Raw genomic sequence first — 27,046 nt, forward strand, 5'->3', positions numbered from 1 at the left:
GTAAAATCAGTTTGATAACCCTCCCCTCCCCTGTCCTGTAAATCAGTTTGATAATCCTCCCCTGTCCTATAAATCAGTTTGATAACCCTCCCCTGTCCTGTAAATCAGTTTGATAACCCTCCCCTGTCCTGTAAAATCAGTTTGATAATCCTCCCCTGTCCTGTAAATCAGTTTGATAATCCTCCCCTGTCCTGTAAAATCAGTTTGATAACCCTCCCCTCCCCTGTCCTGTAAATCAGTTTGATAACCCTCCCCTGTCCTGTAAATCAGTTTGACAACCCTCCCCTGTCCTGTAAATCAGTTTGATAATCCTCCCCTGTCCTGTAAAATCAGTTTGACAACCCTCCCCTGTCCTGTAAATCAGTTTGATAATCCTCCCCTGTCCTGTAAAATCAGTTTGATAACCCTCCCCTCCCCTGTCCTGTAAATCAGTTTGATAACCCTCCCCTGTCCTGTAAATCAGTTTGACAACCCTCCCCTGTCCTGTAAATCAGTTTGATAATCCTCCCCTGTCCTGTAAAATCAGTTTGACAACCCTCCCCTGTCCTGTAAATCAGTTTGATAATCCTCCCCTGTCCTGTAAATCAGTTTGATAACCCTCCCCTGTCCTGTAAATCAGTTTGATAATCCTCCCCTGTCCTGTAAAATCAGTTTGATAACCCTCCCCTGTCCTGTAAAATCAGTTTGATAACCCTCCCCTGTCCTGTAAAATCAGTTTGATAACCCTCCCCTGTCCTGTAAATCAGTTTGATAATCCTCCCCTGTCCTGTAAATCAGTTTGACAACCCTCCCCTGTCCTGTCCTGTAAATCAGTTTGATAACCCTCCCCTGTCCTGTAAATCAGTTTGACAACCCTCCCCTGTCCTGTAAAATCAGTTTGATAACCCTCCCCTGTCCTGTAAATCAGTTTGATAACCCTCCCCTCCCCTGTCCTGTAAATCAGTTTGATAACCCTCCCCTGTCCTGTAAAATCAGTTTGACAACCCTCCCCTGTCCTATAAATCAGTGTGATAACCCTCCCCTGTCCTGTCCTGTAAATCAGTTTGATAACCCTCCCCTGTCCTGTAAAATCAGTTTGACAACCCTCCCCTGTCCTGTAAATCAGTTTGACAACCCTCCCCTGTCCTGTAAAATCAGTTTGACAACCCTCCCCTGTCCTGTAAATCAGTTTGATAACCCTCCCCTGTCCTGTAAAATCAGTTTGACAACCCTCCCCTGTCCTATAAATCAGTGTGATAACCCTCCCCTGTCCTGTCCTGTAAATCAGTTTGATAACCCTCCCCTGTCCTGTAAAATCAGTTTGACAACCCTCCCCTCCCCTGTCCTGTAAATCAGTTTGACAACCCTCCCCTGTCCTGTAAATCAGTTTGACAACCCTCCCCTGTCCTATAAAATCAGTTTGACAACCCTCCCCTGTCCTGTAAATCAGTTTGACAACCCTCCCCTGTCCTGTAAATCAGTTTGATAACCCTCCCCTGTCCTGTAAATCAGTTTGACAACCCTCCCCTGTCCTATAAATCAGTTTGACAACCCTCCCCTGTCCTATAAATCAGTTTGATAACCCTCCCCTGTCCTGTCCTGTAAATCAGTTTGATAATCCTCCCCTGTCCTGTCCTATAAATCAGTTTGACAACCCTCCCCTGTCCTGTAAATCAGTTTGATAATCCTCCCCTGTCCTGTAAATCAGTTTGATAACCCTCCCCTGTCCTGTAAATCAGTTTGATAATCCTCCCCTGTCCTGTAAAATCAGTTTGATAACCCTCCCCTGTCCTGTAAATCAGTTTGATAACCCTCCCCTGTCCTGTAAATCAGTTTGATAATCCTCCCCTGTCCTGTAAATCAGTTTGATAATCCTCCCCTGTCCTGTAAAATCAGTTTGACAACCCTCCCCTGTCCTGTAAATCAGTTTGATAATCCTCCCCTGTCCTGTAAAATCAGTTTGATAACCCTCCCCTGTCCTGTAAATCAGTTTGATAATCCTCCCCTGTCCTGTAAAATCAGTTTGATAACCCTCCCCTCCCCTGTCCTGTAAATCAGTTTGATAACCCTCCCCTGTCCTGTAAAATCAGTTTGATAACCCTCCCCTGTCCTGTAAATCAGTTTGATAATCCTCCCCTGTCCTGTAAAATCAGTTTGACAACCCTCCCCTGTCCTGTAAATCAGTTTGATAATCCTCCCCTGTCCTGTAAATCAGTTTGATAACCCTCCCCTGTCCTGTAAATCAGTTTGATAATCCTCCCCTGTCCTGTAAAATCAGTTTGATAACCCTCCCCTGTCCTGTAAAATCAGTTTGATAACCCTCCCCTGTCCTGTAAATCAGTTTGATAATCCTCCCCTGTCCTGTAAATCAGTTTGACAACCCTCCCCTGTCCTGTCCTGTAAATCAGTTTGATAACCCTCCCCTGTCCTGTAAAATCAGTTTGATAACCCTCCCCTGTCCTGTAAATCAGTTTGATAATCCTCCCCTGTCCTGTCCTGTAAATCAGTTTGATAACCCTCCCCTGTCCTGTAAAATCAGTTTGACAACCCTCCCCTGTCCTATAAATCAGTGTGATAACCCTCCCCTGTCCTGTCCTGTAAATCAGTTTGATAACCCTCCCCTGTCCTGTAAAATCAGTTTGACAACCCTCCCCTGTCCTGTAAATCAGTTTGATAACCCTCCCCTGTCCTGTAAATCAGTTTGACAACCCTCCCCTGTCCTGTCCTGTAAATCAGTTTGATAACCCTCCCCTGTCCTGTAAAATCAGTTTGATAACCCTCCCCTGTCCTGTAAATCAGTTTTGTAATCCTCCCCTGTCCTGTAAATCAGTTTGACAACCCTCCCCTGTCCTGTCCTGTAAATCAGTTTGATAACCCTCCCCTGTCCTGTCCTGTAAATCAGTTTGACAACCCTCCCCTGTCCTGTCCTGTAAATCAGTTTGACAACCCTCCCCTGTCCTGTCCTGTAAATCAGTTTGACAACCCTCCCCTGTCCTGTCCTGTAAATCAGTTTGACAACCCTCCCCTGTCCTGTCCTGTAAATCAGTTTGACAACCCTCCCCTGTCCTGTCCTGTAAATCAGTTTGATAACCCTCCCCTGTCCTGTAAATCAGTTTGATAATCCTCCCCTGTCCTGTAAATCAGTTTGACAACCCTCCCCTGTCCTGTCCTGTAAATCAGTTTGATAACCCTCCCCTGTCCTGTAAAATCAGTTTGATAACCCTCCCCTGTCCTGTAAATCAGTTTGATAATCCTCCCCTGTCCTGTCCTGTAAATCAGTTTGATAACCCTCCCCTGTCCTGTAAAATCAGTTTGACAACCCTCCCCTGTCCTATAAATCAGTGTGATAACCCTCCCCTGTCCTGTCCTGTAAATCAGTTTGATAACCCTCCCCTGTCCTGTAAAATCAGTTTGACAACCCTCCCCTGTCCTGTAAATCAGTTTGACAACCCTCCCCTGTCCTGTAAATCAGTTTGACAACCCTCCCCTGTCCTGTAAATCAGTTTGATAACCCTCCCCTGTCCTGTAAATCAGTTTGACAACCCTCCCCTGTCCTGTAAAATCAGTTTGATAACCCTCCCCTGTCCTGTCCTGTAAATCAGTTTGACAACCCTCCCCTGTCCTGTAAAATCAGTTTGACAACCCTCCCCTGTCCTATAAATCAGTGTGATAACCCTCCCCTGTCCTGTCCTGTAAATCAGTTTGATAACCCTCCCCTGTCCTGTAAAATCAGTTTGACAACCCTCCCCTGTCCTGTAAAATCAGTTTGACAACCCTCCCCTGTCCTGTAAAAATCAGTTTGACAACCCTCCCCTGTCCTGTAAAATCAGTTTGACAACCCTCCCCTGTCCTGTAAAAATCAGTTTGACAACCCTCCCCTGTCCTGTAAAATCAGTTTGACAACCCTCCCCTGTCCTGTAAATCAGTTTGATAACCCTCCCCTGTCCTGTAAAATCAGTTTGACAACCCTCCCCTGTCCTGTAAATCAGTTTGACAACCCTCCCCTGTCCTGTAAAATCAGTTTGACAACCCTCCCCTGTCCTGTAAAATCAGTTTGATAACCCTCCCCTGTCCTGTAAAATCAGTTTGATAACCCTCCCCTGTCCTGTAAATCAGTTTGATAACCCTCCCCTGTCCTGTAAATCAGTTTGACAACCCTCCCCTGTCCTGTAAATCAGTTTGACAACCCTCCCCTGTCCTGTAAATCAGTTTGACAACCCTCCCCTGTCCTGTAAATCAGTTTGATAACCCTCCCCTGTCCTGTAAATCAGTTTGATAACCCTCCCCTGTCCTGTAAAATCAGTTTGACAACCCTCCCCTGTCCTGTAAATCAGTTTGATAACCCTCCCCTGTCCTGTAAATCAGTTTGACAACCCTCCCCTGTCCTGTAAATCAGTTTGATAACCCTCCCCTGTCCTGTAAAATCAGTTTGATAATCCTCCCCTGTCCTGTAAATCAGTTTGATAACCCTCCCCTGTCCTGTAAAATCAGTTTGATAATCCTCCCCTGTCCTGTAAAATCAGTTTGACAACCCTCCCCTGTCCTGTAAAATCAGTTTGATAACCCTCCCCTGTCCTGTAAAATCAGTTTGATAATCCTCCCCTGTCCTGTAAATCAGTTTGATAACCCTCCCCTGTCCTGTAAAATCAGTTTGATAATCCTCCCCTGTCCTGTAAAATCAGTTTGACAACCCTCCCCTGTCCTGTAAAATCAGTTTGATAACCCTCCCCTGTCCTGTAAAATCAGTTTGATAATCCTCCCCTGTCCTGTAAAATCAGTTTGATAATCCTCCCCTGTCCTGTAAAATCAGTTTGATAACCCTCCCCTGTCCTGTAAAATCAGTTTGACAACCCTCCCCTGTCCTGTCCTGTAAAATCAGTTTGAAACCCTCCCCTGTCCTGTAAAATCAGTTTGATAACCCTCCCCTGTCCTGTAAAATCAGTTTGATAACCCTCCCCTGTCCTGTAAAATCAGTTTGATAATCCTCCCCTGTCCTGTAAAATCAGTTTGATAACCCTCCCCTGTCCTGTAAAATCAGTTTGATAACCCTCCCCTGTCCTGTAAAATCAGTTTGACAACCCTCCCCTGTCCTGTAAAATCAGTTTGATAACCCTCCCCTGTCCTGTAAAATCAGTTTGATAACCCTCCCCTGTCCTGTAAATCAGTTTGATAACCCTCCCCTGTCCTGTAAAATCAGTTTGATAACCCTCCCCTGTCCTGTAAAATCAGTTTGATAACCCTCCCCTGTCCTGTAAAATCAGTTTGATAATCCTCCCCTGTCCTGTAAAATCAGTTTGATAATCCTCCCCTGTCCTGTAAAATCAGTTTGATAACCCTCCCCTGTCCTGTAAAATCAGTTTGACAACCCTCCCCTGTCCTGTAAATCAGTTTGATAACCCTCCCCTGTCCTGTAAATCAGTTTGACAACCCTCCCCTGTCCTGTAAATCAGTTTGACAACCCTCCCCTGTCCTGTAAATCAGTTTGATAACCCTCCCCTGTCCTGTAAATCAGTTTGACAACCCTCCCCTGTCCTGTAAATCAGTTTGATAACCCTCCCCTGTCCTGTAAATCAGTTTGATAACCCTCCCCTGTCCTGTAAATCAGTTTGACAACCCTCCCCTGTCCTGTAAATCAGTTTGATAACCCTCCCCTGTCCTGTAAAATCAGTTTGATAACCCTCCCCTGTCCTGTAAAATCAGTTTGATAATCCTCCCCTGTCCTGTAAATCAGTTTGACAACCCTCCCCTGTCCTGTAAATCAGTTTGACAACCCTCCCCTGTCCTGTAAATCAGTTTGACAACCCTCCCCTGTCCTGTAAATCAGTTTGATAACCCTCCCCTGTCCTGTAAATCAGTTTGACAACCCTCCCCTGTCCTGTAAATCAGTTTGATAATCCTCCCCTGTCCTGTAAATCAGTTTGATAACCCTCCCCTGTCCTGTAAATCAGTTTGACAACCCTCCCCTGTCCTGTAAATCAGTTTGATAACCCTCCCCTGTCCTGTAAAATCAGTTTGACAACCCTCCCCTGTCCTATAAAATCAGTTTGATGACCCTCCCCTGTCCTGTCCTGTAAATCAGTGTGATAACCCTCCCCTGTCCTGTCCTGTAAATCAGTTTGATAACCCTCCCCTGTCCTGTAAAATCAGTTTGATGACCCTCCCCTGTCCTGTAAAATCAGTTTGACAACCCTCCCCTGTCCTATAAAATCAGTTTGATGACCCTCCCCTGTCCTGTCCTGTAAATCAGTTTGACAACCCTCCCCTGTCCTGTAAAATCAGTTTGACAACCCTCCCCTGTCCTGTAAAATCAGTTTGACAACCCTCCTCTGTCCTGTAAATCAGTTTGACAACCCTCCCCTGTCCTGTAAATCAGTTTGATAACCCTCCCCTGTCCTGTAAAATCAGTTTGATAATCCTCCCCTGTCCTGTAAATCAGTTTGATAACCCTCCCCTGTCCTGTAAAATCAGTTTGATAATCCTCCCCTGTCCTGTAAAATCAGTTTGACAACCCTCCCCTGTCCTGTAAAATCAGTTTGATAACCCTCCCCTGTCCTGTAAAATCAGTTTGATAATCCTCCCCTGTCCTGTAAATCAGTTTGATAACCCTCCCCTGTCCTGTAAAATCAGTTTGATAATCCTCCCCTGTCCTGTAAAATCAGTTTGACAACCCTCCCCTGTCCTGTAAAATCAGTTTGATAACCCTCCCCTGTCCTGTAAAATCAGTTTGATAATCCTCCCCTGTCCTGTAAAATCAGTTTGATAATCCTCCCCTGTCCTGTAAAATCAGTTTGATAACCCTCCCCTGTCCTGTAAAATCAGTTTGACAACCCTCCCCTGTCCTGTCCTGTAAAATCAGTTTGAAACCCTCCCCTGTCCTGTAAAATCAGTTTGATAACCCTCCCCTGTCCTGTAAAATCAGTTTGATAACCCTCCCCTGTCCTGTAAAATCAGTTTGATAATCCTCCCCTGTCCTGTAAAATCAGTTTGATAACCCTCCCCTGTCCTGTAAAATCAGTTTGATAACCCTCCCCTGTCCTGTAAAATCAGTTTGACAACCCTCCCCTTTCCTGTAAAATCAGTTTGATAACCCTCCCCTGTCCTGTAAAATCAGTTTGATAACCCTCCCCTGTCCTGTAAATCAGTTTGATAACCGTCCCCTGTCCTGTAAAATCAGTTTGATAACCCTCCCCTGTCCTGTAAAATCAGTTTGATAACCCTCCCCTGTCCTGTAAAATCAGTTTGATAATCCTCCCCTGTCCTGTAAAATCAGTTTGATAATCCTCCCCTGTCCTGTAAAATCAGTTTGATAACCCTCCCCTGTCCTGTAAAATCAGTTTGACAACCCTCCCCTGTCCTGTAAATCAGTTTGATAACCCTCCCCTGTCCTGTAAATCAGTTTGACAACCCTCCCCTGTCCTGTAAATCAGTTTGACAACCCTCCCCTGTCCTGTAAATCAGTTTGATAACCCTCCCCTGTCCTGTAAATCAGTTTGACAACCCTCCCCTGTCCTGTAAATCAGTTTGATAACCCTCCCCTGTCCTGTAAATCAGTTTGATAACCCTCCCCTGTCCTGTAAATCAGTTTGACAACCCTCCCCTGTCCTGTAAATCAGTTTGATAACCCTCCCCTGTCCTGTAAAATCAGTTTGATAACCCTCCCCTGTCCTGTAAAATCAGTTTGATAATCCTCCCCTGTCCTGTAAATCAGTTTGATAACCCTCCCCTGTCCTGTAAAATCAGTTTGATAACCCTCCCCTGTCCTGTAAATCAGTTTGACAACCCTCCCCTGTCCTGTAAATCAGTTTGACAACCCTCCCCTGTCCTGTAAATCAGTTTGATAACCCTCCCCTGTCCTGTAAATCAGTTTGACAACCCTCCCCTGTCCTGTAAATCAGTTTGATAATCCTCCCCTGTCCTGTAAATCAGTTTGATAACCCTCCCCTGTCCTGTAAATCAGTTTGACAACCCTCCCCTGTCCTGTAAATCAGTTTGATAACCCTCCCCTGTCCTGTAAAATCAGTTTGACAACCCTCCCCTGTCCTATAAAATCAGTTTGATGACCCTCCCCTGTCCTGTCCTGTAAATCAGTGTGATAACCCTCCCCTGTCCTGTCCTGTAAATCAGTTTGATAACCCTCCCCTGTGCTGTAAAATCAGTTTGATGACCCTCCCCTGTCCTGTAAAATCAGTTTGACAACCCTCCCCTGTCCTATAAAATCAGTTTGATGACCCTCCCCTGTCCTGTCCTGTAAATCAGTTTGACAACCCTCCCCTGTCCTGTAAAATCAGTTTGACAACCCTCCCCTGTCCTGTAAAATCAGTTTGACAACCCTCCCCTGTCCTGTAAATCAGTTTGATAACCCTCCCCTGTCCTGTAAATCAGTTTGATAACCCTCCCCTGTCCTGTAAATCAGTTTGATAACCCTCCCCTGTCCTGTAAATCAGTTTGACAACCCTCCCCTGTCCTGTAAATCAGTTTGACAACCCTCCCCTGTCCCATAAAATCAGTTTGATAACCCTCCCCTGTCCTATAAAATCAGTTTGATAACCCTCCCCTGTCCTGTAAAATCAGTTTGATAACCCTCCCCTCCCCTGTCCTGTAAAATCAGTTTGATAACCCTCCCCTGTCCTGTAAAATCAGTTTGATAACCCTCCCCTCCCCTGTCCTGTAAAATCAGTTTGATAATCCTCCCCTGTCCTATAAAATCAGTTTGATAACCCTCCCCTGTCCTGTAAAATCAGTTTGATAACCCTCCCCTCCCCTGTCCTGTAAAATCAGTTTGATAACCCTCCCCTGTCCTGTAAATCAGTTTGATAACCCTCCCCTGTCCTGTAAAATCAGTTTGATAATCCTCCCCTGTCCTGTAAAATCAGTTTGATAATCCTCCCCTGTCCTATAAATCAGTTTGATAACCCTCCCCTGTCCTGTAAATCAGTGTGATAACCCTCCCCTCCCCTGTCCTGTAAAATCAGTTTGATAACCCTCCCCTGTCCTGTAAATCAGTTTGACAACCCTCCCCTGTCCTGTAAAATCAGTTTGACAACCCTCCCCTGTCCTGTAAAATCAGTGTGACAACCCTCCCCTGTCCTGTAAATCAGTTTGATAACCCTCCCCTGTCCTGTAAAATCAGTTTGACAACCCTCCCCTGTCCTGTAAAATCAGTTTGATAACCCTCCCCTGTCCTGTAAATCAGTTTGATAATCCTCCCCTGTCCTGTAAAATCAGTTTGATAATCCTCCCCTGTCCTGTAAATCAGTTTGATAACCCTCCCCTGTCCTGTAAATCAGTTTGACAACCCTCCCCTGTCCTATAAAATCAGTTTGATAACCCTCCCCTCCCCTGTCCTGTAAAATCAGTTTGATAACCCTCCCCTGTCCTGTAAATCAGTTTGATAACCCTCCCCTGTCCTGTAAATCAGTTTGATAACCCTCCCCTGTCCTGTAAAATCAGTTTGATAACCCTCCCCTGTCCTGTAAATCAGTTTGATAATCCTCCCCTGTCCTGTAAATCAGTTTGACAACCCTCCCCTGTCCTATAAAATCAGTTTGATAACCCTCCCCTGTCCTGTAAATCAGTTTGATAACCCTCCCCTGTCCTGTAAAATCAGTTTGACAACCCTCCCCTCCCCTGTAAATCAGTTTGATAACCCTCCCCTGTCCTGTAAAATCAGTTTGACAATCCTCCCCTGTCCTGTAAATCAGTTTGATAACCCTCCCCTGTCCTGTAAAATCAGTTTGATAACCCTCCCCTGTCCTGTAAATCAGTTTGATAATCCTCCCCTGTCCCGTAAATCAGTTTGACAACCCTCCCCTGTCCTATAAAATCAGTTTGATAACCCTCCCCTGTCCTGTAAATCAGTTTGATAACCCTCCCCTGTCCTGTAAAATCAGTTTGATAACCCTCCCCTGTCCTGTAAAATCAGTTTGATAACCCTCCCCTGTCCTATAAAATCAGTTTGACAATCCTCCCCTGTCCTGTAAATCAGTTTGATAACCCTCCCCTGTCCTGTAAAATCAGTTTGATAACCCTCCCCTGTCCTGTAAATCAGTTTGATAATCCTCCCCTGTCCTGTAAATCAGTTTGACAACCCTCCCCTGTCCTATAAATCAGTTTGATAACCCTCCCCTGTCCTGTAAATCAGTTTGATAACCCTCCCCTGTCCTGTAAAATCAGTTTGATAACCCTCCCCTGTCCTGTAAATCAGTTTGATAATCCTCCCCTGTCCTGTAAATCAGTTTGACAACCCTCCCCTGTCCTATAAAATCAGTTTGATAACCCTCCCCTGTCCTGTAAATCAGTTTGATAACCCTCCCCTGTCCTGTAAAATCAGTTTGACAACCCTCCCCTCCCCTGTAAATCAGTTTGATAACCCTCCCCTGTCCTGTAAAATCAGTTTGACAACCCTCCCCTGTCCTGTAAATCAGTTTGATAATCCTCCCCTGTCCTATAAAATCAGTTTGATAACCCTCCCCTGTCCTATAAAATCAGTTTGACAACCCTCCCCTGTCCTGTAAATCAGTTTGACAACCCTCCCCTGTCCTATAAAATCAGTTTGATAACCCTCCCCTGTCCTATAAAATCAGTTTGATAACCCTCCCCTGTCCTGTAAATCAGTTTGATAACCCTCCCCTGTCCTGTAAATCAGTTTGACAACCCTCCCCTCCCCTGTCCTGTAAATCAGTTTGACAACCCTCCCCTGTCCTGTAAAATCAGTTTGACAACCCTCCCCTCCCCTGTAAATCAGTTTGATAACCCTCCCCTGTCCTGTAAATCAGTTTGATAACCCTCCCCTGTCCTGTAAATCAGTTTGATAACCCTCCCCTGTAAATCAGTTTGATAATCCTCCCCTGTCCTGTAAAATCAGTTTGATAACCCTCCCCTGTAAATCAGTTTGATAATCCTCCCCTGTCCTGTAAATCAGTTTGATAACCCTCCCCTGTAAATCAGTTTGATAATCCTCCCCTGTCCTGTAAATCAGTTTGACAACCCTCCCCTGTCCTGTAAATCAGTTTGATAACCCTCCCCTGTCCTGTAAATCAGTTTGATAATCCTCCCCTGTCCTGTAAATCAGTTTGATAACCCTCCCCTGTCCTGTAAATCAGTTTGATAATCCTCCCCTGTCCTGTAAATCAGTTTGATAACCCTCCCCTGTCCTGTAAATCAGTTTGATAATCCTCCCCTGTCCTGTAAATCAGTTTGATAACCCTCCCCTGTCCTGTAAATCAGTTTGATAATCCTCCCCTGTCCTGTAAATCAGTTTGATAACCCTCCCCTGTCCTGTAAATCAGTTTGATAACCCTCCCCTCCCCTGTCCTGTAAATCAGTTTGATAACCCTCCCCTGTCCTGTAAATCAGTTTGATAACCCTCCCCTGTCCTGTAAAATCAGTTTGATAATCCTCCCCTGTCCTGTAAAATCAGTTTGATAATCCTCCCCTGTCCTATAAATCAGTTTGATAACCCTCCCCTGTCCTGTAAATCAGTGTGATAACCCTCCCCTCCCCTGTCCTGTAAAATCAGTTTGATAACCCTCCCCTGTCCTGTAAATCAGTTTGACAACCCTCCCCTGTCCTGTAAAATCAGTTTGACAACCCTCCCCTGTCCTGTAAAATCAGTGTGACAACCCTCCCCTGTCCTGTAAATCAGTTTGATAACCCTCCCCTGTCCTGTAAAATCAGTTTGACAACCCTCCCCTGTCCTGTAAAATCAGTTTGATAACCCTCCCCTGTCCTGTAAATCAGTTTGATAATCCTCCCCTGTCCTGTAAAATCAGTTTGATAATCCTCCCCTGTCCTGTAAATCAGTTTGATAACCCTCCCCTGTCCTGTAAATCAGTTTGACAACCCTCCCCTGTCCTATAAAATCAGTTTGATAACCCTCCCCTCCCCTGTCCTGTAAAATCAGTTTGATAACCCTCCCCTGTCCTGTAAATCAGTTTGATAACCCTCCCCTGTCCTGTAAATCAGTTTGATAACCCTCCCCTGTCCTGTAAAATCAGTTTGATAACCCTCCCCTGTCCTGTAAATCAGTTTGATAATCCTCCCCTGTCCTGTAAATCAGTTTGACAACCCTCCCCTGTCCTATAAAATCAGTTTGATAACCCTCCCCTGTCCTGTAAATCAGTTTGATAACCCTCCCCTGTCCTGTAAAATCAGTTTGACAACCCTCCCCTCCCCTGTAAATCAGTTTGATAACCCTCCCCTGTCCTGTAAAATCAGTTTGACAATCCTCCCCTGTCCTGTAAATCAGTTTGATAACCCTCCCCTGTCCTGTAAAATCAGTTTGATAACCCTCCCCTGTCCTGTAAATCAGTTTGATAATCCTCCCCTGTCCCGTAAATCAGTTTGACAACCCTCCCCTGTCCTATAAAATCAGTTTGATAACCCTCCCCTGTCCTGTAAATCAGTTTGATAACCCTCCCCTGTCCTGTAAAATCAGTTTGATAACCCTCCCCTGTCCTGTAAAATCAGTTTGATAACCCTCCCCTGTCCTATAAAATCAGTTTGACAATCCTCCCCTGTCCTGTAAATCAGTTTGATAACCCTCCCCTGTCCTGTAAAATCAGTTTGATAACCCTCCCCTGTCCTGTAAATCAGTTTGATAATCCTCCCCTGTCCTGTAAATCAGTTTGACAACCCTCCCCTGTCCTATAAATCAGTTTGATAACCCTCCCCTGTCCTGTAAATCAGTTTGATAACCCTCCCCTGTCCTGTAAAATCAGTTTGATAACCCTCCCCTGTCCTGTAAATCAGTTTGATAATCCTCCCCTGTCCTGTAAATCAGTTTGACAACCCTCCCCTGTCCTATAAAATCAGTTTGATAACCCTCCCCTGTCCTGTAAATCAGTTTGATAACCCTCCCCTGTCCTGTAAAATCAGTTTGACAACCCTCCCCTCCCCTGTAAATCAGTTTGATAACCCTCCCCTGTCCTGTAAAATCAGTTTGACAACCCTCCCCTGTCCTGTAAATCAGTTTGATAATCCTCCCCTGTCCTATAAAATCAGTTTGATAACCCTCCCCTGTCCTATAAAATCAGTTTGACAACCCTCCCCTGTCCTGTAAATCAGTTTGACAACCCTCCCCTGTCCTATAAAATCAGTTTGATAACCCTCCCCTGTCCTATAAAATCAGTTTGATAACCCTCCCCTGTCCTGTAAATCAGTTTGATAACCCTCCCCTGTCCTGTAAATCAGTTTGACAACCCTCCCCTCCCCTGTCCTGTAAATCAGTTTGACAACCCTCCCCTGTCCTGTAAAATCAGTTTGACAACCCTCCCCTCCCCTGTAAATCAGTTTGATAACCCTCCCCTGTCCTGTAAATCAGTTTGATAACCCTCCCCTGTCCTGTAAATCAGTTTGATAACCCTCCCCTGTAAATCAGTTTGATAATCCTCCCCTGTCCTGTAAAATCAGTTTGATAACCCTCCCCTGTAAATCAGTTTGATAATCCTCCCCTGTCCTGTAAATCAGTTTGATAACCCTCCCCTGTAAATCAGTTTGATAATCCTCCCCTGTCCTGTAAATCAGTTTGACAACCCTCCCCTGTCCTGTAAATCAGTTTGATAACCCTCCCCTGTCCTGTAAATCAGTTTGATAATCCTCCCCTGTCCTGTAAATCAGTTTGATAACCCTCCCCTGTCCTGTAAATCAGTTTGATAATCCTCCCCTGTCCTGTAAATCAGTTTGATAACCCTCCCCTGTCCTGTAAATCAGTTTGATAATCCTCCCCTGTCCTGTAAATCAGTTTGATAACCCTCCCCTGTCCTGTAAATCAGTTTGATAATCCTCCCCTGTCCTGTAAATCAGTTTGATAACCCTCCCCTGTCCTGTAAATCAGTTTGATAACCCTCCCCTCCCCTGTCCTGTAAATCAGTTTGATAACCCTCCCCTGTCCTGTAAAATCAGTTTGATAATCCTCCCCTGTCCTGTAAAATCAGTTTGATAACCCTCCCCTGTCCTGTAAATCAGTTTGATAACCCTCCCCTCCCCTGTCCTGTAAATCAGTTTGACAACCCTCCCCTGTCCTATAAAATCAGTTTGACAATCCTCCCCTCCCCTGTAAATCAGTTTGATAATCCTCCCCTGTCCTGTAAATCAGTTTGATAATCCTCCCCTGTCCTGTAAAATCAGTTTGATAACCCTCCCCTGTCCTGTAAAATCAGTTTGATAATCCTCCCCTGTCCTGTAAAATCAGTTTGATAATCCTCCCCTGTCCTGTAAAATCAGTTTGATAATCCTCCCCTGTCCTGTATAATCAGTTTGACAACCCTCCCCTGTTCTGTAAAATCAGTTTGACAACCCTCCCCTGTCCTGTAAAATCAGTTTGACAACCCTCCCCTGTCCTGTAAAATCAGTTTGACAACCCTCCCCTGTCCCTTAAGCAATAGGGTTTATTTCTGCACCCTTTTCCTGGAATCTGTCTGTGATGTTCAACCCTGAATGATCTCTGCAGCTCTTCTCATAGACTTCTTCCACATACGCTACTGAGCAATTGAGAGGTAGCTAAATTGAAGATAAAGCCTGCATCCCAACTGACACCCTATTCCCTATATAGTGCACTACTGTTGCACAGGGCTGTGGTGAAAAGTAGTGCACTCTAGAGAATTAGGGTGCCATTTGAGACGCAGCCAACAGAGTCCCAAGGTTGAAGGTACATGTGTTGCTATAGTTACTGTCTGTCTCCGGTTGTCGGTACACCACGTGTAGAGGAGAGACGAGGTGTGTGTTGTGTTGTCGTTATACCATGTGTCATATCAGGAGGGGGGAGGGAGGGAGGAGGGAGGGGGGGATATCAGGAGAGACGAGGGAGGGAGGGGGGAGGGGGGATATCAGGAGGGAGGGAGGGAGGGGGGGATATCAGGAGAGACGAGGGAGGGAGGGGGGAGGGGGATATCAGGAGGGAGGGAGGGAGGGGGGATATCAGGAGGGAGGGAGGGAGTGGGGATATCAGGAGGGAGGGAGGCAGGCAGGCAAGCAGGCAGGGAGGGAGGGAGGGAGGGAGGGAGGGAGGGAGGGAGGGAGGGAGGGAGGCAGGCAGGCAGGCAGGCAGGCAGGCAGGCAGGCAGGCAGGCAGGCAGATGGATGGATGGGAGCTGAGAGCTGTGGCGTCAGGGGAACAGATATATAGTAGTCAGTACCAACAGTCAGTAGTCAGTATTACCAACAGTCAGTAGTCAGTATTACCAACAGTCAGTAGTCAGTATTACCAACAGTCAGTAGTCAGTATTACCAACAGTCAGTAGTCAGTATTACCAACAGTCAGTAGTCAGTATTACCAACAGTCAGTAGTCAGTATTACCAACAGTCAGTAGTCAGTATTACCAACAGTCAGTAGTCAGTATTACCAACAGTCAGTAGTCAGTATTACCAACAGTCAGTAGTCAGTATTACCAACAGTCAGTAGTCAGTACTACCAACAGTCAGTAGTCAGTATTACCAACAGTCAGTAGTCAGTACTACCAACAGTCAGTAGTCAGTAATACCAACAGTCAGTAGTCAGTATTACCAACAGTCAGTAGTCAGTATTACCAACAGTCAGTAGTCAGTACTACCAACAGTCAGTAGTCAGTAATACCAACAGTCAGTAGTCAGTATTACCAACAGTCAGTAGTCAGTATTACCAACAGTCGGTAGTCAGTATTACCAACAGTCAGTAGTCAGTATTACCAACAGTCAGTAGTCAGTATTACCAACAGTCAGTAGTCAGTATTACCAACAGTCAGTAGTCAGTATTACCAACAGTCAGTATTACCAACAGTCAGTATTACCAAAAGTCAGTATTACCAACAGTCAGTAATCAGTATTACCAACAGTCAGTAGTCAGTATTACCATCAGTCAGTAGTCAGTATTACCAACAGTCAGTAGTCAGTATTACCAACAGTCAGTAGTCAGTACTACCAACAGTCAGTAGTCAGTACTACCAACAGTCAGTATTACCAACAGTCAGTATTACCAACAGTCAGTAGGCAGTACTACCAACAGTCAGTATTACCAACAGTCAGTATTACCAACAGTCAGTAGTCAGTATTACCAACAGTCAGTAGTCAGTATTACCAACAGTCAGTAATCAGTATTACCAACAGTCAGTAGTCAGTATTGCCAACAGTCAGTAGTCGGTATTACCAACAGTCAGTAGTCAGTATTACCAACAGTCAGTAGTCGGTATTACCAACAGTCAGTAGTCAGTATTACCAACAGTCAGTAGTCAGTATTACCAACAGTCAGTAGTCAGTATTACCAACAGTCAGTATTACCAACAGTCAGTATTACCAACAGTCAGTAGTCAGTATTACCAACAGTCAGTAGTCGGTATTACCAACAGTCAGTAATCAGTATTACCAACAGTCAGTAGTCAGTATTACCAACAGTCAGTAATCAGTATTACCAACAGTCAGTAGTCAGTATTACCAACAGTCAGTAGTCAGTATTACCAACAGTCAGTAGTCAGTACTACCATCAGTCAGTAGTCAGTATTACCAACAGTCAGTAGTCAGTAATACCAACAGTCAGTATTACCAACAGTCAGTAGTCAGTATTACCAACAGTCAGTAGTCAGTATTACCAACAGTCAGTAGTCAGTATTACCAACAGTCAGTAGTCAGTATTACCAACAGTCAGCATTACCAACAGTCAGTAGTCAGTACTACCAACAGTCAGTAGTCAGTATTACCAACAGTCAGTAGTCAGTATTACCAACAGTCAGTAGTCAGTATTACCAACAGTCAGTAGTCAGTATTACCAACAGTCAGTAGTCAGTATTACCAACAGTCAGTAGTCAGTATTACCAACAGTCAGTAGTCAGTATTACCAACAGTCAGTAATCAGTATTAACAACAGTCAGTAGTCAGTATTGCCAGTTTGATAACCCTCCCCTGTCCTGTAAATCAGTTTGATAATCCTCCCCTGTCCTGTAAATCAGTTTGATAATCCTCCCCTGTCCTGTAAAATCAGTTTGATAATCCTCCCCTGTCCTGTAAATTAGTTTGATAATCCTCCCCTGTCCTGTAAATCAGTTTGATAATCCTCCCCTGTCCTGTAAATCAGTTTGATAACCCTCCCCTGTCCTGTAAAATCAGTTTGATAATCCTCCCCTGTCCTGTAAATCAGTTTGATAATCCTCCCCTGTCCTGTAAATCAGTTTGATAACCCTCCCCTGTCCTGTAAAATCAGTTTGATAATCCTCCCCTGTCCTGTAAATCAGTTTGATAATCCTCCCCTGTCCTGTAAAATCAGTTTGACAACCCTCCCCTGTCCTGTAAAATCAGTTTGACAACCCTCCCCTGTCCTGTAAAATCAGTTTGACAACCCTCCCCTGTCCCTTAAGCAATAGGGTTTATTTCTGCACCCTTTTCCTGGAATCTGTCTGTGATGTTCAACCCTGAATGATCTCTGCAGCTCTTCTCATAGACTTCTTCCACATACGCTACTGAGCAATTGAGAGGTAGCTAAATTGAAGATAAAGCCTGCATCCCAACTGACACCCTATTCCCTATATAGTGCACTACTGTTGCACAGGGCTGTGGTGAAAAGTAGTGCACTCTAGGGAATTAGGGGCCATTTGAGACGCAGCCAACAGAGTCCCAAGGTTGAAGGTACATGTGTTGCTATAGTTACTGTCTGTCTCCGCTTGTCGGTACACCACGTGTAGAGGAGAGACGAGGTGTGTGTTGTGTTGTCGTTATACCATGTGTCATATCAGGAGGGGGGAGGGAGGGAGGAGGGAGGGGGGGATATCAGGAGAGACGAGGGAGGGAGGGGGGAGGGGGGAGGGGGGGGATATCAGGAGGGAGGGAGGGAGGGGGGGATATCAGGAGAGACGAGGGAGGGAGGGGGGAGGGGGATATCAGGAGGGAGGGAGGGAGGGGGGATATCAGGAGGGAGGGAGGGAGTGGGGATATCAGGAGGGAGGGAGGCAGGCAGGCAAGCAGGCAGGGAGGGAGGGAGGGAGGGAGGGAGGGAGGGAGGGAGGGAGGGAGGGAGGGAGGGAGGCAGGCAGGCAGGCAGGCAGATGGATGGATGGGAGCTGAGAGCTGTGGCGTCAGGGGAACAGATATATAGTAGTCAGTACCAACAGTCAGTAGTCAGTATTACCAACAGTCAGTAGTCAGTATTACCAACAGTCAGTAGTCAGTATTACCAACAGTCAGTAGTCAGTATTACCAACAGTCAGTAGTCAGTATTACCAACAGTCAGTAGTCAGTATTACCAACAGTCAGTAGTCAGTATTACCAACAGTCAGTAGTCAGTACTACCAACAGTCAGTAGTCAGTACTACCAACAGTCAGTAGTCAGTAATACCAACAGTCAGTAGTCAGTATTACCAACAGTCAGTAGTCAGTATTACCAACAGTCGGTAGTCAGTATTACCAACAGTCAGTAGTCAGTATTACCAACAGTCAGTAGTCAGTATTACCAACAGTCAGTAGTCAGTATTACCAACAGTCAGTATTACCAACAGTCAGTATTACCAAAAGTCAGTATTACCAACAGTCAGTAATCAGTATTACCAACAGTCAGTAGTCAGTATTACCATCAGTCAGTAGTCAGTATTACCAACAGTCAGTAGTCAGTATTACCAACAGTCAGTAGTCAGTACTACCAACAGTCAGTAGACAGTACTACCAACAGTCAGTAGTCAGTACTACCAACAGTCATTATTACCAACAGTCAGTATTACCAACAGTCAGTAGGCAGTACTACCAACAGTCAGTATTACCAACAGTCAGTATTACCAACAGTCAGTAGTCAGTATTACCAACAGTCAGTAGTCAGTATTACCAACAGTCAGTATTACCAACAGTCAGTAGTCAGTATTACCAACAGTCAGTAGTCAGTATTACCAACAGTCAGTAGTCAGTATTACCAACAGTCAGTAGTCAGTATTACCAACAGTCAGCATTACCAACAGTCAGTAGTCAGTACTACCAACAGTCAGTAGTCAGTATTACCAACAGTCAGTAGTCAGTATTACCAACAGTCAGTAGTCAGTATTACCAACAGTCAGTAGTCAGTATTACCAACAGTCTGTAGTCAGTATTACCAACAGTCAGTAGTCAGTATTACCAACAGTCAGTAGTCAGTATTACCAACAGTCAGTAGTCAGTATTACCAACAGTCAGTAATCAGTATTAACAACAGTCAGTAGTCAGTATTACCAACAGTCAGTAGTCAGTATTACCAACAGTCAGCATTACCAACAGTCAGTAGTCAGTACTACCAACAGTCAGTAGTCAGTATTACCAACAGTCAGTAGTCAGTATTACCAACAGTCAGTAGTCAGTATTACCAACAGTCAGTAGTCAGTATTACCAACAGTCTGTAGTCAGTATTACCAACAGTCAGTAGTCAGTATTACCAACAGTCAGTAGTCAGTATTACCAACAGTCAGTAGTCAGTATTACCAACAGTCAGTAGTCAGTATTAACAACAGTCAGTAGTCAGTATTGCCAACAGTCAGTAGTCGGTATTACCAACAGTCAGTAGTCAGTATTACCAACAGTCAGTAGTCAATATTACCAACAGTCAGTATTACCAACAGTCAGTAGTCAGTACTACCAACAGTCAGTATTACCAACAGTCAGTATTACCAACAGTCAGTAGTCAGTATTACCAACAGTCAGTAGTCAGTATTACCAACAGTCAGTAATCTGTATTACCAACAGTCAGTAGTCAGTATTGCCAACAGTCAGTAGTCGGTATTACCAACAGTCAGTAGTCAGTATTACCAACAGTCAGTAGTCAGTATTACCAACAGTCAGTAGTCAGTATTACCAACAGTCAGTAGTCAGTATTACCAACAGTCAGTAGTCAGTATTACCAACAGTCAGTAGTCAGTACTACCATCAGTCAGTAGTCAGTATTACCAACAGTCAGTAGTCAGTATTACCAACAGTCAGTATTACCAACAGTCAGTAGTCAGTATTACCAACAGTCAGTAGTCAGTATTACCAACAGTCAGTAGTCAGTATTACCAACAGTCAGTATTACCAACAGTCAGTAGTCAGTATTACCAACAGTCAGCAGTCAGTATTACCAACAGTCAGTAGTCAGTATTACCAACAGTCAGTAGTCAGTATTACCAACAGTCAGTATTACCAACAGTCAGTAGTCAGTATTACCAACAGTCAGTAGTCAGTATTACCAACAGTCAGTAGTCAGTATTACCAACAGTCAGTAGTCAGTATTACCAACAGTCAGTAGTCAGTATTACCAACAGTCTGTAGTCAGTATTACCAACAGTCAGTAGTCAGTATTACTAACAGTCAGTAGTCAGTATTACCAACAGTCAGTAGTCAGTATTACCAACAGTCAGTAATCAGTATTAACAACAGTCAGTAGTCAGCATTGCCAACAGTCAGTAGTCGGTATTACCAACAGTCAGTAGTCAGTATTACCAACAGTCAGTAGTCAGTATTACCAACAGTCTGTAGTCAGTATTACCAACAGTCAGTAGTCAGTATTACCAACAGTCAGTAGTCAGTATTACCAACAGTCAGTAGTCAGTATTACCAACAGTCAGTAGTCAGTATTGCCAACAGTCAGTAATCAGTATTACCAACAGTCAGTAGTCAGTATTACCAACAGTCAGTAGTCAGTATTACCAACAGTCAGTAGTCAGTATTACCAACAGTCAGTAATCAGTATTACCAACAGTCAGTAGTAATTATTACCAACAGTCAGTAGTCAGTATTACCAACAGTCAGTAGTCAGTATTACCAACAGTCAGTAGTCAGTTTTACCAACAGTCAGTAGTCAGTATTACCAACAGTCAGTAGTCAGTATTACCAACAGTCAGTAATCAGTATTACCAACAGTCAGTAATCAGTATTACCAACAGTCAGTAGTAATTATTACCAACAGTCAGTAGTCATTATTAGCAACAGTCAGTAATCAGTATTACCAACAGTCAGTAGTCATTATTACCAACAGTCAGTAGTCAGTATTACCAACAGTCAGTAGTCAGTATTACCAACAGTCAGTAGTCAGTATTACCAACAGTCAGTAGTCATTATTACCAACAGTCAGTAGTCAGTATTACCATCAGTCAGTAATCAGTACTACCAACAGTCAGTAGTCAGTATTACCAACAGTCAGTAGTCAGTATTACCAACAGTCAGTAGTCAGTATTACCAACAGTCAGTAGTCAGTATTACCAACAGTCAGTAGTCAGTATTACCAACAGTCAGTAGTCAGTATTGCCAACAGTCAGTAATCAGTATTACCAACAGTCAGTAGTCAGTATTACCAACAGTCAGTAGTCAGTATTACCAACAGTCAGTAGTCAGTATTACCAACAGTCAGTAGTCAGTATTGCCAACAGTCAGTAATCAGTATTACCAACAGTCAGTAGTCAGTATTACCAACAGTCAGTAGTCAGTATTACCAACAGTCAGTAGTCAGTATTACCAACAGTCAGTAATCAGTATTACCAACAGTCAGTAGTAATTATTACCAACAGTCAGTAGTCAGTATTACCAACAGTCAGTAGTCAGTTTTACCAACAGTCAGTAGTCAGTATTACCAACAGTCAGTAGTCAGTATTACCAACAGTCAGTAATCAGTATTACCAACAGTCAGTAATCAGTATTACCAACAGTCAGTAGTAATTATTACCAACAGTCAGTAGTCAGTATTACCAACAGTCAGTAATCAGTATTACCAACAGTCAGTAGTCATTATTACCAACAGTCAGTAGTCAGTATTACCAACAGTCAGTAGTCAGTATTACCAACAGTCAGTAGTCAGTATTACCAACAGTCAGTAGTCAGTATTACCAACAGTCAGTAGTCAGTATTACCAACAGTCAGTAGTCAGTATTGCCAACAGTCAGTAGTCAGTATTACCAACAGTCAGTAGTCAGTATTACCAACAGTCAGTAGTCAGTATTACCAACAGTCAGTAGTCGGTATTACCAACAGTCAGTAGTCAGTATTACCAACAGTCTGTAGTCAGTATTACCAACAGTCAGTATTACCAACAGTCAGTAGTCGGTATTACCAACAGTCAGTAGTCAGTATTACCAACAGTCAGTAGTCAGTATTACCAACAGTCAGTAGTCAGTATTACCAACAGTCAGCAGTCAGTATTACCAACAGTCAGTAGTCAGTATTACCAACAGTCAGTAGTCAGTACTACCAACAGTTGGTTGGAGGTAAAACATGAACTTGTCCCAAACAGTGTGTGTGTGTGTATATGTGTCAGCCAACCTCTGTGTCCTCTGTGTTGGTGTTTGTGTGTGTGTGTGTGTGTGTGTGTGTGTGTGTGTGTGTGTGTGTGTGTGTGTGTGTGTGTGTGTGTGTGTGTGTGTGTGTGTGTGTGTGTGTGTGTGTGTGTATCTGTGTCAGCCAACCTCTGTGTCCTCTGTGTTGGTGTTTGTGTGTTTGTGTGTGTGTGTGTGTGTGTGTGTGTGTGTGTGTGTGTGTGTGTGTGTGTGTGTGTGTGTGTGTGTGTGTGTGTGTGTGTGTGTGTGTGTGTGTGTGTGTGTGTGTTTCTGTGTGTGTGTGTGTGTGTGTGTGTGTGTGTGTGTGTGTGTGTGTGTGTGTGTGTGTGTGTGTGTGTGTGTGTGTGTGTGTGTGTGTGTGTGTGTGTGTGTGTGTGTGTGTGTGTGTGTGTGTGTGTGTGTGTGTGTGTGTGTATCTGTGTTGGTGTTTGAGGAAGAGAGCCTAGCTTTTATCTGCCAATGAGGTGAGGTCAATATAATTCATATTTTGGTCGCAAATGTCCAAACGCTTAATATTGTAGAAGGTGCATTTAACTTGTTAGTCAGTTAGCAGATGCTCTTACGCCAGAACGTGTCACTTACAAGAAGTGCATGTAAATATAAAGGTAAACTAAAAAGCTTCTTCCAAACGCGAGTTCGTTCGTACCGATCACCACAAAACGGAGAACGTTAACATTGGTATCAAGCTCATTCAGAAGAGGACAATATTTAAGCCTCGATTACACACAATCTACACTGAAAGTTACGTTGGAGTCACAGGTGTATCAACAGAGAAACAGGTGTTACGTTGGAGTCACAGGTGTAACAATAGAGAAACAGGTGTTATGTTGGAGTCACAGGTGTAACAATTGAGAAACAGGTGTTACGTTGGAGTCACAGGTGTAACAGTAGAGAAACAGGTGTAACGTTGGAGTCACAGGTGTATCAGTAGAGAAACAGGTGTTACGTTGGAGTCACAGGTGTAACAACAGAGAAACAGGTGTTACGTTGGAGTCACAGGTGTAACAACAGAGAAACAGGTGTTACGTTGGAGTCACAGGTGTATCAATAGAGAAACAGGTGTAACGTTGGAGTCACAGGTGTATCAGTAGAGAAACAGGTGTTACGTTGGAGTCACAGGTGTATCAGTAGAGAAACAGGTGTAACGTTGGAGTCACAGGTGTATCAGTAGAGAAACAGGTGTTACGTTGGAGTCACAGGTGTATCAACAGAGAAACAGGTGTAACGTTGGAGTCACAGGTGTATCAGTAGAGAAACATGCCTACCTTTCTTTTTGATCGGTCAGATTTCTTGGACATATTCTTCATCTTCTTATGGAGATGGAATAACACCTGAGGGGGAAAGGAAACACATCGTGAACATACCAGGCGGAACACATTCAGTTCTCTTTATACTCGAAATCGTAATAAATTAAAAATAAATTGTAATAAATTAAAATAAATTGTAATAAACTAAAATAAATTGTAATAAACTAAAATAAATTGTAATAAACTAAAATAAATTGTAATAAATTAAAATAAGTTGTAATAAACTAAAATAAATTGTAATAAACTAAAATAAATTGTAATAAATTAAAATAAATTGTAATAAACTAAAATAAATTGTAATAAATTAAAATAAGTTGTAATAAACTAAAATAAATTGTAATAAACTAAAATAAATTGTAATAAACTAAAATAAATTGTAATAAACTAAAATAAATTGTAATAAATTAAAATAAGTTGTAATAAATTAAAATAAGTTGTAATAAATTAAAATAAATTGTAATAAACTAAAATAAATTGTAATAAACTAAAATAAATTTTAATAATGAAATTGTAATAAACAGTTAGCGGTTATGCGGTTGAATGTATAAACGTTTCATTTTTATTTATTTTATTTTATTTCACCTTTATTTAACCACGTAGGCTAGTGGAGAACAAGTTGTCATTTATAACTGCGACCTGGCCAAGATGAAGCATAGCAGTGCGACAAAAACAACAACACAGAGTTACACATGGAATAAACAAACGTACAGTCAATAACACAATAGACCAAAAAAAATCTATATACAATGTGTGCAAATGAGGTAAGATAAGAGAGGTAAGGCAATAAATAGGCCACGGTGGCAAAAATAATTACAATTTAGCCATTTAGCCATTTAGCATCATAACAGATCAAATGTGAAGATGAACTAGAGGTCCTTCCTCGTGGTCAGTCAGTCGGCCGTAATAACACCACATCCCTGTCTAATCCGTTACCGTAACAAACAGCACATCCCTGTCTAATCCGTTACCGTAACAAACAGCACATCCCCGTCTAATCCGTTACCGTAACATACAGCACATCCCTGTCTAATCCGTTACCGTAACAAACAGCACATCCCTGTCTAATCCGTTACCGTAACAAACAGCACATCCCTGTCTAATCCGTTACCGTAACAAACAGCACATCCCTGTCTAATCCGTTACCGTAACATACAGCACATCCCTGTCTAATCCGTTACCGTAACATACAGCACATCCCTGTCTAATCCGTTACCGTAACAAACAGCACATCCCTGTCTAATCCGTTACCGTAACATACAGCACATCCCTGTCTAATCCGTTACCGTAACAAACAGCACATCCCTGTCTAATCCGTTACCGTAACAAACAGCACATCCCTGTCTAATCCGTTACCGTAACATACAGCACATCCCTGTCTAATCCGTTACCGTAACAAACAGCACATCCCTGTCTAATCCGTTACCGTAACAAACAGCACATCCCTGTCTAATCCGTTACCGTAACATACAGCACATCCCTGTCTAATCCGTTACCGTAACAAACAGCACATCCCTGTCTAATCCGTTACCGTAACAAACAGCACATCCCTGTCTAATCCGTTACCGTAACATACAGCACATCCCTGTCTAATCCGTTACCGTAACAAACAGCACATCCCTGTCTAATCCGTTACCGTAACAAACAGCACATCCCTGTCTAATCCGTTACCGTAACATACAGCACATCCCTGTCTAATCCGTTACCGTAACAAACAGCACATCCCTGTCTAATCCGTTACCGTAACAAACAGCACATCCCTGTCTAATCCGTTACCGTAACAAACAGCACATCCCTGTCTAATCCGTTACCGTAACATACAGCACATCCCTGTCTAATCCGTTACCGTAACATACAGCACATCCCTGTCTAATCCGTTACCGTAACAAACAGCACATCCCTGTCTAATCCGTTACCGTAACATACAGCACATCCCTGTCTAATCCGTTACCGTAACATACAGCACATCCCTGTCTAATCCGTTACCGTAACATACAGCACATCCCTGTCTAATCCGTTACCGTAACATACAGCACATCCCTGTCTAATCCGTTACCGTAACATACAGCACATCCCTGTCTAATCCGTTACCGTAACAAACAGCACATCCCTGTCTAATCCGTTACCGTAACAAACAGCACATCCCTGTCTAATCCGTTACCGTAACAAACAGCACATCCCTGTCTAATCCGTTACCGTAACAAACAGCACATCCCTGTCTAATCCGTTACCGTAACATACAGCACATCCCTGTCTAATCCGTTACCGTAACAAACAGCACATCCCTGTCTAATCCGTTACCGTAACAAACAGCACATCCCTGTCTAATCCGTTACCGTAACATACAGCACATCCCTGTCTAATCCGTTACCGTAACAAACAGCACATCCCTGTCTAATCCGTTACCGTAACATACAGCACATCCCTGTCTAATCCGTTACCGTAACATACAGCACATCCCTGTCTAATCCGTTACCGTAACAAACAGCACATCCCTGTCTAATCCGTTACCGTAACAAACAGCACATCCCTGTCTAATCCGTTACCGTAACAAACAGCACATCCCTGTCTAATCCGTTACCGTAACAAACAGCACATCCCTGTCTAATCCGTTACCGTAACATACAGCACATCCCTGTCTAATCCGTTACCGTAACAAACAGCACATCCCTGTCTAATCCGTTACCGTAACATACACGGTCTCGGGATGACGTCGTCAACATTCCTCATGTACACATGTCCCGTCAGTGTTCTATGTCCCATCACTGCTCTATGTCCCGTCACTGCTCTATGTCCCATCACTGCTCTATGTCCCATCACTGCTCTATGTCCCATCACTGCTCTATGTCCCATCACTGCTCTATGTCCCGTCAGTGTTCTATGTCCCATCACTGCTCTATGTCCCATCACTGCTCTATGTCCCGTCAGTGTTCTATGTCCCATCACTGCTCTATGTCCCATCACTGCTCTATGTCCCATCACTGCTCTATGTCCCGTCAGTGTTCTATGTCCCATCACTGCTCTATGTCCCATCACTGCTCTATGTCCCATCACTGCTCTATGTCCCATCACTGCTCTATGTCCCATCACTGCTCTATGTCCCATCACTGCTCTATGTCCCATCACTGCTCTATGTCCCATCACTGCTCTATGTCCCATTAGTGCTCTATGTCCCGTCACTGCTCTATGTCCCATCACTGCTCTATGTCCCATCACTGCTCTATGTCCCATCACTGCTCTATGTCCCATCACTGCTCTATGTCCCATCACTGCTCTCTGTCCCATCACTGCTCTATGTCCCGTCACTGTTCTATGTCCCATCACTGTTCTATGTCACATCACTGCTCTATGTCCCATCACTGCTCTATGTCCCATCACTGCTCTATGTCCCATCACTGCTCTATGTCCCATTAGTGCTCTATGTGTACATGGGTATTGACACACAAGCACCCGCCCATCAGCTAGCTTAGTAGCACTCCAGGAAGCCTCAGCATTTGGCAAGACAGCAGAATCTGGGACCAGGCTAGGGGTTAAAAGCCCATCTCA

General features: G+C 43.9%; 1 protein-coding gene across 1 annotated transcript in view; it reads right to left on the reverse strand.

Moving 5' to 3' along the window:
• galr1b (galanin receptor 1b) overlaps window positions 1–27,046 on the reverse strand; it is a 52,150-nt gene that overhangs the window by 11,790 nt on the left and 13,314 nt on the right. The window contains exon 2 of the mRNA XM_071400425.1: window positions 23,462–23,527. Coding sequence (XP_071256526.1) covers window positions 23,462–23,527 — 66 coding nt within the window. The remainder of the gene's footprint in view (window positions 1–23,461; window positions 23,528–27,046) is intronic.

Source organism: Salvelinus alpinus, chromosome 5 (genome assembly GCF_045679555.1).
Source record: "Salvelinus alpinus chromosome 5, SLU_Salpinus.1, whole genome shotgun sequence".
NCBI classification, from domain to species: domain Eukaryota; kingdom Metazoa; phylum Chordata; class Actinopteri; order Salmoniformes; family Salmonidae; genus Salvelinus; species Salvelinus alpinus.